The sequence below is a fragment of the Euprymna scolopes genome, chromosome 22 (assembly GCF_053919585.1).
Source record: "Euprymna scolopes isolate OS-2025 chromosome 22, ASM5391958v1, whole genome shotgun sequence".
In the NCBI taxonomy this organism is placed as follows: Eukaryota; Metazoa; Mollusca; class Cephalopoda; order Sepiida; family Sepiolidae; genus Euprymna; species Euprymna scolopes.
The window spans coordinates 9,545,255-9,558,139 of record NC_136503.1 but is presented as its reverse complement, the minus strand read 5'-3'; the positions used below and the strand labels follow the sequence as shown (position 1 = coordinate 9,558,139).

Here is a 12,885-nt window from a genome sequence, read left to right as displayed (position 1 = left end):
AGCTGAGGTTTTGAGTCCCTTTGAAGAACTCCCCAGTTAATAAAGCCATTTTGAGCGTTCTTTTATTGGTTGTCTGTTATCAACAAAATCTTCGAGATATTCTTCTGCATTTTTGATTTTTATGAAAGGAATTGTGGGAAAGAACTGGTTCCAAACATCGATTAGGTGACAATGACTTTTGATGGCATATCCCAAGGTTAAACGAAAAAGAGTGGAGAAATAAAATCAATGAAACCTAAAAAATCATACAAAAGTTGTCCTTTTTTTTTTTTTTTTAAATTTTGCAACCAATCCACCATGAAAAATGTGTCATTTTTTTAAAAAATAAGTTAATTTTAGGAGGGTATACTCCAACAGTCATAAACTCTTCATGTAAAATTTTTTAACCCTATATATATATATATATATATTTATTTATTTTTTCATTATTTTTATTTATGACAATGTGTTATGAGCGTTGCCATGTTTGCCTCTCTTATAAACTATTGCAGTATAAAACTATATTTTGTGTTTGGATAAACAAAACAATGAAAAAAATGTTCACAAAGTAACCAAACGCCAACATGATGAGGGTTTTGTGAAAGCATATTTTCATAAAACAACAATAAGTGATGCATGATGAGAAATTACAACAAAAAAAAAAAAAAAAAAAAAATCAAAATCTGTATTAATAAACAAACGGTGAATGTCTTAAAAGACGCCTACCACATTTTTTTTAATCCTGCATCATTACTTTTAAATTAAATTTTTTTTTTTTTTTTTCTTAGAAATTTATCAACTCCAACAGCTGAAACAATGGAATTGATTAAATTTTTCCTCCTTCACACTTGATACAATCCTCATGTTAACAAATTATATTATTTAATGATTGACAAATTTCACAAACAAATTTGTATCATATTTTGTACTAACTGTAACTAACCGATGTTGCTCAGACGGATTTTTATTTTCATCTTTTATTTATTTTTTTAACTGTCACATTTTTTGTTTTGTTTTTTATCCCATTATTTTTTTAAATAGGGGTTTGAGAGGTAAATTTAAATTATTAAACGGTTATATTTTTTAAATAGTATTTTGAAACTATAATTTATCTATACAAAGTTTAGTTTTTCATCATACATTAGTATTAAAAATCAACTTTTTCTATTTAAAAAAAAAATATTAAAACAAACTTAATATACTCAGTCATGGATATGCGAGCAACTAAATAAAAACTAATTTGCGTATTCCGTGAAAACGAACTTAGTCTTTTATTGAATGATTTGATTAATTTAACTTTTACGTTCAATTCTATGCGTGTTTTCTACATTGTGCATTATTGTGTAGCATTGACAATGAAAGTGTTCTTATCTATATATATATATATATATATATATATATATATATATATATATATAATGTGTGTGTTCATAGACGGTGTCTCCCAAACTCTTCCCAGAATTTTTGGTGTACAGACTTTAAACTTGATATATAGAGAATTTGGAATAAATTCGATTTAGTTTCGCGCCTGTAAAAATAGCTACTAACAGGGTAAAATTGAAAAAAACAAAAACATTGACCTTGGCAGAAGTCAACTGAAACCTGTTACTTCATGTCTAAGTTATAAGCTAAACATTAATTTTTGCCATTTTTGTATATGTATGGATTTAGGTCATATGGTAACCGATAAGGCTGGAGAGTTATGTTTTGATTCTAGCTGATGGCACCCAAGTCATATTTTTTTAAAAATATTTTACTTTTGAAATAATTACTATATGTTGGGTACAATATAATAATCGATAGGGAATTGATTCTGTAATAAATACGAAATCTGCGTGAATTAAAATATAAGTGTAACTGGGCAACACCGGGTGGCTCGCTAGTAAATTACATTTTCATTAAGCCATTTTAAATAAAGTATTTTTTCATATTTAAACATCCATTATCAGACCATATCATTTCAGAAATAGATTCTACATGAGAGGCATATAACATAATTATTACATAAGTCTTTTTGATTTCGGGACTGGGGATTAAGTACAGTATCTGTTCTATGCTTGATCAGTGAATAATAAAGTTTCTTCTAGACTGAGGCAATTTTTATTTTTATCCCAATCCAGAATAACGTTTATGCTGTTTTTGGCAGCTAGATTTTCGCTGTATTGGAAACCGACCTTGTATCTAACTCTGCCCTCATGGGAAGGCAACTAAATATGCAGGCTAGTGTCTGTTCTAATAAAACTTGTCATTGACTCATGCCACCTGCAATAATTATCTTCATACACCCATCTCCGACTTCCCTACAAACTAATTTCATGTTCATTCCTATATTAATGAAATAGACAAGTTTCACTTGTCATTATAACTTTGATAATTAAACTGATTTTTTTTATTTACAAAGATTCATTTAAAGCAAAAATTTGATAGCTTAGAATAAAACGAAAATTTTAAAATCGTATTTAAAAACAGAATTACGAAATTGAACCCACCAAAATGCATTTCAATTTCTTCATAAACAAGTCAGCCACTTGAATGGTAAAAAATTTAAATTAATTTCTTTGTGACCTTTAAATTTTTTAAGTAATTTGGAGGCATTTAAACTATCAAATAGAAAGTCCTCTTTCGTTTTAAAATTCTTAATCATCTCTTGCATATTAAAAGCGTGGAAATTCTTTACATCCAATCATTTTATGAAGATTAAAATATTAACAAAATTAGTTATAGATTTTATAATTGGGTTGAATTAATAACTTAATTACCAAACGATGATATCGTAATTAAATTTAACTGTTAAAAATTAAAAGGAAGTCAAAATAATCTTGGACAGGCCGAATAGCTATACGATTAACATGCGTATTCTTAATACGATTTTAAATCAAGAGTTTGAATGCAAATGCATGAACCATGTCTCTGTTATGTCTTAACTAAACTATCACATTTTTGTACAAACAACTACTAAAAGAAATGGTAAAAGTACCAAGTAACATGACCAGTTTCAAATAAGTTCACAGGCAAAATCATTTTTACGTGATCAAAACAAATACGTCTTGTGAGCTTATAAAGAATTTCAGCAAAGCCACAAAAATCCCCCCCCCCCGACAAAGGAGGGATTGGACCTAGTAATTCACTTCTTTCCATTTGTTCACTTTTCTCAATAACCACTCCTTTTTTTTTTTTTTTTTTTGAAATTTTGCACAAGCATTAATCATGGTAAAAGTAAACAGATTTCCCGGGATAACTCTGGTTACACCCCCTAGGGAGTATTATAAGGGTAAAATTGCCCCAATATTGTTCATCCGTTAACACTTTTCTTAATCATGCCTTGGGTTTTTTTAAAAATTTTGCATAAATATTATTTATAGTGAAAGGTAATGGCTGCCATGAACATGTTCATCTATACAAACACTGGCAAAAAAGCAAGCATACACATCCACTGGCCATTGAATTTACTTATACTCAATGTTAAACACATATTCAGACATGAAACACACGCTAATTCATACTTTTCAGTTTTCTTTTGTACAAAAAAAAAAGAACAGAAAAGTAATACTTAACGTTTCATTCCTTTATAAATATGTTATGGTCTTTACACATGTTTAAACCTTTTAATTTTCTTTGTCTCACCAAACATGCATTTTTAATATTACCAGTCATGGTACACTAAAGACGAAAAGCCATCGTTCGTCTCCCTCATACCAGAACTTGCACTAGAGTTCTATGCAAAATCAAGATTTCAAATGTTGAGGAATTTTGTGCTTCTTTTTATGATTAGAAAAGGAATTAAAATCTTGATTGTATGTAATTAAAAGCTTTATATATAATTATATTCCTTGACGGTTTTTATACCACACTTCTCCCAATGTCCTAAGAATAAATAGATATATATTTTTTAAATTAATGTCGAGTGTTTGTCAGCAGCCAATTGATTGGTCCAGTCAGGCTTTTACCTCTCCCCCCCCCCCTAGTTTTAAAATTCATGGTATTTGTAAAGACATTTAACTTTTATTCTCGGAGATACTCAATCTTATTTTTTTATTTGCTTACTCATGATTACTGTCTGGCAATTCTAAATAATACATGACAGACCCCCCCCCCAAAAAAAAAAAACACAAGTTGTTAATTATTATTGCATCCCTTTTCTTTTCCCATTGAAACCATATTTTGTTTTAATCAATAATATAAGCCTAATACAAATAAAAACGAGTAACCATATGTAATCCATTATTATATAAAGGAAAATCGCAATTTTGTCTGTGCTCGGCTAAAAGTCAGAAACTACACGTCTTCAGGAGGCCTCAAGTTTTGACAAGCTTCTGGGCTTGACCATTACTCCTGATCTTAAATGGAACACGTATATCAAATCTGTTGCCAAGGCCGCTGGAAAAATGGTGGGATCTTTCTATCGATCCAGTAGATATCTCACTGCTGATGCTATTCTCTATCTATATAAGAGCCAGGTACGTCCAAGGATGGAATACTGTTGCCACATCTGGGCAGGAGCTGCTAGAAAGAACTTGTCCTGCCTTGATAGAGTTCAAAATAGATTTCGTAGCCTCGTAGGAGATGTCCTTTTCTCCTCCTTGCAACCTCTATCTCACAGAAGAGATGTTGCGAGTTTGTCTCTGATGTATCGTTATTTTCATGGAAAGTGTTCAACTGAGCTTCAATCTATGGTCCCCCCTCGCCAAACTTTCACAAGAAACACTCGTCTAGCTGTAAACACTATCAATAATTTCCCCCACTCTTTATCTGTGCCTAAACCTAAACGTAGATTCCATGAACAAAGCTTCTTTCTTAGAACTGCACGCCTGTGGAATTGTCTTCCGTTTTCCTGCTTTCCGGCTGACTACAATATGGTTTTGTTCAAGTCTAAAGTAAATAAGTTCTTGATGAGCCGTTCCATATAAGTTATTAAATTTACCAATTTTTCATTACTAATGATTACTATATTGACCAACTTCTACTGTACACTCTTTAACCCTTATCCTTGAGTGGCCTCTGGGCCTTGATAATGTGGTGATGCCTTTGTAAAAAAAAAAAAAAAAAAAAAAAAAAAAAAAAGGTAGAAATCTTAAACTGAATTCAATGCGAACTTAAGCTTCTGGTGCAATATATTATGATACACTAATTTGAGGTCACCAGGGTCAAATTTGACAAATGTTGACTTCTAAGTGGAAAAAAAAAAAAAAAAAAAAATTAGTGTCGGTGAAACTGAAATAAAAATGGCTTCGTTCTTACTGGTAGTTGTTTCAGTTAAAACTAGATCAGTCTTTTTCCTATTATATCGAACCAGTTGAGAGAGATGTAAAAAAAAAAAAAAATAACCTGATATGTAACAAAGTCATAAACGTTTTATTCATGTTTGGACAATGCTAGCTTGTGTGTGTGTGTATATATATATATAAATATATATATATATATATATATATATATATATATAGTTCTCATAAATATTTCATCAGATATATATATGCCAAAAACGTCCTTGTATATTGAGATTTTTTTTTTATCACTGTCCAGTATTTTCTTAAAATGGTTTACATTAGAACTATTTATTTTTCTTTCTTTTGCTATTATACCTCTTATGTAGTGTAAATGTAGATCTATTCATAAAAAGCAATAGAGCACTCTATGTAGCTGATAATGCGAATGTATGAAGTATCATAGATTTTAATTATTTTGCACTGGGTTGGTTGGGGGAAGTCAATAGCACAAAAGCAATAGTTCTCTACTGCTGACAAAGATGTTGGATATTGAATGTTGGGTTGAAGTACTCGCTTGTTTCAGACGTAAAAGAAAAGCCATGGTATGACAAAACAACCCATCAATTGATGAGCACCCATTTATTTTATTTAAAAACATTATTATATAAAAGTAATGAAGATGTAGTGTACACCTTGGTGTTGATTCTCTTTCTAACTTTTTTGAACTTTTAAAAGAACAATTTCTATGAAACTGAAAAAAACAGTAGGAAACAAATTAAATACTAATATTTAAAGGAAAGCTGTTATTAAATTCCTGAGTGATTACAGAAGTCAGAAATTGTCTACTCTTTATTACAAAAATCGCCCCCCCCCCAAAAAAAAAAGAAACTCTCCAATGTTTTTAATTAAAACACAAAAATCAATTGACATTTTTGACCTAACCAAAACATATTCAGTTTTTCTCCTCATCTTTGTTTGCCGCTATTGAGTATAAGCTTGTCTTTTTATTTAAATTTGTTTTTATTATTGATTTGTTTGGCTTGTTCTTTGTGTAATTATCGTGATTGATTTCTGATCAGTGCTGCACATGATGAGTTATTACTTGAAGGGACATTACACTAAGAAAAACAATTACAGCTTAAAATAAGCTAATTTAGCTCCTCAAGTTGTGTTCGTTGTGAAAAAAAGCACGTCTGATAACAAACGGTTTTAAAAATAGAAATAAAAAATAAAGGTTGAGTGAATTTAGTCAGTTTTTGTTTTTTCAACATCATCTTCAATATGCGTGTTTGCTAATTATTTCTTTCGGATATGTACAGGCAATGAGAGAAAGTATTTTGCTTTTAATTTCTTTGCAGGTTTTATCATTAAAAGATCTTCATTGATCTAATGGATACTGTTGCAGCCTATGGAATCAGATTTGTGTTCATTCCCCCTCTCCAACTAGCGATAAAATAGCACTTTATGCTCAACGAATCAGATACAATTGTTTCCAATGTGAATTGTTTCAGCATTAAATAGCCCTCAAAAGGGTTGCTATGTCATAAAGACAAACAAAACAGATATCCGACGTTTATTATTGTCCTCAAATTATTGAATTTTATTATTGAGAAAAAAAATGCTAATTATTGGAACTATTGGATGAAATATTTAATAGAATTTTAGCTGTAGTAGTGGGACCTGTGGAAATTTCACAGCAGACTCTTTCATATGTAATTGATATTGATATTAGACTTGTGTGGTTGTTCAGCATAAATGAAGACCTGATATTATCATAGCACTTTTGTTAAAACTGCAAAAGTATTTATCTAAGCTAGCAGGGACGCCCAACATAGCCTGGTCATAAAATGCATGCAGATTTCATATATATTATGATGATCAATTTCCGATCGATTCTTATATATTATGAAGTTGTGATTTAAATATATATGTCCATATGCTTGAACCGAAACCAAAACTAGTGAAGAAAAACAATATATATAAACTTGAGTTCCTTCAGCTATAACCGAAACCAAAACTTATGAAGAATTCTTGGTAAAATTATTTATTACAAGAAATGGAAGGTCATAACAATTAAACGACAGTCACTCAAAAGAAAAAAAAGATATGTGTAACACACAAAATAACACGCTATTGTATTAATATATAGATTAATATTGTAAATTTTCTGTGCACTCAAGATTAAATATTGAACATTGAAAATGGTTAAAAGCAGCGATCCCAAAAGTGACATAACAATTTGTTTATTTGAAATGTTTAGATAAGCAAACTTTATTGCGTCTTAAGCTAAAATTCATAAAATATTTTTCATTCTAAAAAATAATGCAGTTGTACAGTTTTATTTTACATTGATGATTATTTCTTTGTGATAACTTTAAGATCATTTGTAAGACGATTAAATTATATTTGAGAATGGATAAAAGCAAAGCAATAGTTGCTTATTTTTTAAATTTCTTATAAAAGGATATATAATTTTTTTTTTTTTTTTTTTTTTTTTTTTAGAATAATTTATCTTTATGCATTTTTGAAAAAAACGTATCCTCTATCAAATAAACATTTTAAGGATTGTCACCAACAATTTGATTAAAAATATTAATGATTTTAAAGAGTTAAATTCAATGTAGCTTAATATGTTAGTACTACAAAAGTTGAAATATTTTAGTGACGTAAAACTTTGACATAATGAATTGGTTGTTCGTTTTGTTTTACGGCATATCAACCCTTTTCAGGTTATTTAATGCCAAATCTGGTGATTTTGAAGAACGATTTTTTAATATAGTGTATTTGTTTTTTAAGTCGTATTCTATTTAACCCATAGTTGGGACCCTAACAGGTACTACCACTCCAGGTCAGAGTGGACCTGGGAGCAATGGCAATTAAAGGATGGCTCCACACTCCCTAAGGCCTACAAGCTGGGGCCTCACCATCGGATATAGTTTAAGGTCATATTCAGGACCGCATAATGAATTGATTTTCTTTTCAATATTTCTGAAAGGAAAGAGGAGTTAATTTTTAACTGCAATAGCTAAATAGTAGCCATGCTGTTGGACAAACAAGTCTGTGACTGAGTTTCTCATTGTGTGTATTTTTGTTTGTAAGTAGCAGTATTTATGATTCAAATATGTTATGTGATAACAGCTTAGTAGAGCTCCCTCATCCCCATCAAGAGGGCGAGCTAACAACTGGTTGTATCTATTTGAGTTTGATTTTAAGATAAAGAAATTCCAGGAAAAAAATTCTGTTATATTTCTAACCTTTAAATTTTGATAAAGTGCAGTATTTTTTTTTATTTTATTTTTATTTATTTATTTTTTTTTTTAAACATTTTCTGGATGGTTAAAAAATAAGTTAAATATTTGAATTTGAAGAGTGCGTTAACATACAAAAAAACAAAAAATAAACCAACTTATTTTCCACGTTATCTATTATCCTGTTTCAGAATAAAAAAAAAGTTATATTTTTGTATTTTACAGAGGTGGATCTTGCTGCAAAATGTGTTGTAAATATGGATACCACGCAAACTGTTCTATATCATCCAAAAGACAGGTGAGTTATTTTATATCATAACAGTAACTGGTTGTCAGATATGTTGAACATAACTGTATCTTTATTTAGTGTTCAATTTAAAAAAGATAAATAAAAAAAAAAATAACCCATAAAAAAAAAATATCAATAATATAATAGTCTTAATGATGTTTATTTGTAATAAAAATATTAGGATATTTTCTAAATTTTTCCCATTTCTTTGGGTCAAAACTTATGAAACATCTTGTATTATAGAAATGGTGATTTTTTTTTTTTTTTTTTTTATAGAAAGTAAGGTATTTTATACAAAATCTATGACGTCATTTTTTTTTTTTTTTTTTTTTTTTTTTTTTTTACACAGAGATCACCACTTATCAAGGCCCGGAAGCCACTCAGGTATAAGGGTTATTGCAAGTACATTACGTTAGTGAGGAGATTTGATGAAGTGCTTACTTAAGGGGGCGGTTCATTAGGAATTTGTTAACATTAGACTTGAAGACATCCAAGTTGTAGTCCGGAGGGAAGCAGGCAGACGGAACAGAGTTTCACAGGCGTGCAGTTCTAAGAAAGAAGCTTTGTTCATGAAATCCGCGTTTTGATTTAGGCACAGATATAGAGTGGGGGAAATTTTTCACAGTGGATTCAGCTAGACGGGTGTTTTTCGTGAAAGATTGGCGAGGGGCGACCAGGGATTGGAGTTCAGACAAGCACCTGCCATGAAAATAACGATAAAACAAGGATAGGCTCGCAACGTCTCTTCTGTGGGAGAGGGGTTGCAGGGTAGAGAAAAGGGCATCCCCCACTAAACCACGAAGTCTATTTTGTACTCTGTCAAGGCATGATAGGCTGTTTTTGGCAGCTCCTGCCCAGATATGGCAACAGTATTCCATCCTTGGCCGTACTTGGCTTTTATATAGATAGAGAATTGCATCAGTAGTGAGATATCTTCTGGAGCGGTAGAAGGATCCCACCATCTTTCCAGCGACCTTGGCAACAGACTTGATGTACGTGTTCCATTTCAGATCAGGAGTAAAGGTCAAACCCAGAAGCTTGTCAAAACACGGGGCCTCACCCAGACGAGAGCCATCCATCACAATTGATGCCAGCTGGGGATCAGAGCGTTGATGATGTAAGGATAGGAGTTTGGTTTTGGATGCATTAAAGGTAACGAGCCACATCTTCCCCCACTGAACCACGCGCTCGAGATCAGAGGAGAGAGAATCAGAGAGAACTTCGTCATTTACAGCCTTTGATGTGTTGCCGTAGATGGTCGTGTCATCAGCATAGATGTCAACGAATGATTTAAGTATGTGTTTAGGGAGGTCATTGATGTAGATCAGGAAGAGAGTTGGGCCCAGGATTGACCCCTGAGGGACTCCAGCATTTATATTGCAGGCCTCCGATTTTTGACCATCTACCACTACTCTTATGAGCCTATTGGAGAGAAATGATTTAATGATTGAGAAAACATTTCCAGTTATACCGTAGCTGGAAATCTTGTGAAGTAGACCCTTATGCCATACTTTGTCGAAGGCCTTTGATATGTCAAGAACAATTGCCCTAGAAAGGAAGCCTTTGTCAAGAGATTCACTAATCCTGTGGGATATAACCGTCAGCACATCTGCGGTAGATCTTGCAGAGAGGAAACCATATTGTGTGTCACTAAGAAGGTTATTCCTGCTGAGGTGGTTGACTATTTCTCTATTTAATATGGATTCCAGCAACTTACTCATAACACAGAGAAGACTTATTGGTCTGTACTGAGAGGGAGATGACTTATCACCTGAATTCTTAAATACAGGGCAAACTGATGAGGTCTTCCAGGGGGTCGGAAAGCACTTCTCCTTAAGGCAGCGCTTAAATAGTTTCGTAAGTATGGGAGCAAGTTCTGGTTGAAGCTTTTTTAACACTATAATTGGGATGCCATCAGGGCCAGTTGCTTTACTGTAATCATATATTTATATATTAATATCGTAATACTTTTAATGTACATACGTGTTTCACGGTTTCCAGATTATAAATTATTCGACCAGGATATCCTATTTATTAAAAAGGAGGATTGGTGATTATGGACATTAAATTAGTATATTAATACACTAATTTAATTTTGTATGCTATCACTTTCTATCCTCCTTTTTAATAAATAGGATCTCCCGATCACTGAAGATGCAATGTGTTGAAATAAAAAAAAAAAATAAAAAATGGCTCTTTTGGGCCATATGTGAAACTAAAATATACCCTCTTGGTCTTCTAGCTAGGATCCAAGGGGTAGTATCTATTCTGTATAAAGATGGGAATGATATCGTGGAGTTCCCATTTGCATCGGTCATTATTACATTAACCAAATTACTTAAATACTTTTACAGTTTTAACAAAAGGGCTAAAATATTGCTGGGTTTCCGTTCATGCTGAACCTCCACAGAATGCCCAGCAGCAGTATATTACATATGAAATATGGCGCTGTGGAATTCCCACATGTCCCGCTAATTTTATAAATCTCCACCTATTTTTTTAATGGTGATTATATCTCCAATCTTAAATCGATTATGTTAAGCATAAAAACGCTTTTTTTTTCTTTTTTTTGTCCCCATGAAAAAGGAGGGATTGGACATAGTAATTCACTTTCATTCATAATTATGCCTCAGGTTTTTTAAAAAACATTTTGCGCAAATATTAGTCATGATGAAAGTAAATTTTTCCCAAAGCGGATTTATTCACCACTTGTCCACCTTGCTGACTGTTCGGATATATCGCGATTTGTGTAGATGTTATTTGTTTTTGTTTATGTGATACGTTTTGAATCCATTCAATTATTTACGAAAGTGCACTTTTACCTAAATGCGAGTTGGGAATAATTTTCCCTTTAACCAACTTGGTACCCCCCACCTCATATATATATATATATATATATATATATATATATATAATGGAAGTCAACTTCTCAAAATCATAACCGTATCTGTTGAACTATTCTTTCAAATTCTGCTAAATTTTTTTTTAAGAAGATTTAAAAAGAAAAAAGACGACATCTATTTTTTTTTTCCCTGCTATTTAGCATCTTCCCTGAATTCTCTTCCCTCCATTCTCGTGTTATTGCTCCCCCTGGCAATATCTATTTTTGTATTTTCATTCTCAAGATTTATTTCTAGTGTTTCTCAAATTCCCTGTTTAAATCGATGGGGGTATTCAGATTGTGTTTCTTGCCAAGTTATTTCTTAATAACGGATCATCTTATTAGTTCTTCCCTGCATCAAGATATTCATCTGCAAGTTTATATGCGTTTTCTACATTTCTTCCAGGCATAATTTTAATTCTTCACATAATCTGTTCTGGAGTTTTTCTACAAAGATTAATTGCTTCAACTTTTAGTCTCTTCCTACCTCTTTTGCAAGTTTCCATCATTCAAACTCTCGTTTTGTGTGGAGGGGTCAGTGTAATTTTGTATTTCTAGATCTTTGTATCACCTAAATTTTTGCCATTTAATATTACTTCATGCTTCTGTAATTTGCACTTTTTTTTTTTTTTTAACAAGTGAGTCATCTTCTCAAGGCAGGAAGGCCACTTAAGGATAAGGGTTAATTAGTGGAAGATGGTCAGTGAAACAATAGCATAGTAACCGATAGTAGTGGAAATTGGGTGGAATTTAATTAAATGGACGGCTCAACAAGAACTTGTTTACATTGGACTTGAAGATGACCATGTTGTAGTCAATTGGAAAACAGGCTCGTGGTATAGTTCCAAGGACAGGCAGTTCTAAGAAAGAAATTTTATATTCATGGAATTTGTTTATATTTAGACACAGACTTCTTTTGATAAAGTTGCAAATGCTCTCTGCATTCAAAGTTGTCTGTAGCAACATGTACTGCATGTTTTCTTTTTAGCCACACTAAATTTTACTGCATGTTTTGAATGCTAAAAATAATTGTCCAATTTTTGGAATCTTGTAATTAAGTTAAGTGGAATATTAAAGTTTTTTTATTTTTATCTATTTGCCAATTACTTCTCTCATTCTAACCTTTAAGTAAAGAGTGATCTTTTCAAGCTCCATTTGATAGGCTATCAGCTATTTCAATGTTTTCATTTGTTAATAGTATCTTCATTTCTGTAAGACTAATGTCATCGCCAACTGTGAGGTTCTTTGACTAACTCTGTTATCATTGATTTAAGGAGACCTACT

General features: G+C 31.8%; 1 protein-coding gene across 22 annotated transcripts in view; it reads left to right on the top strand.

The window, feature by feature from the left end:
- The window catches only part of LOC145243881 (kinesin-like protein KIF13A), a 1,028,209-nt gene that overhangs the window by 86,818 nt on the left and 928,506 nt on the right, over positions 1-12,885 (top strand). For all 22 annotated transcript variants that reach the window (XM_080106966.1, XM_080106962.1, XM_080106977.1 and 19 more), the window contains exon 2: positions 8,657-8,729. In XM_080106966.1, the coding sequence (XP_079963092.1) occupies positions 8,657-8,729 (73 nt within the window). The remainder of the gene's footprint in view (positions 1-8,656; positions 8,730-12,885) is intronic.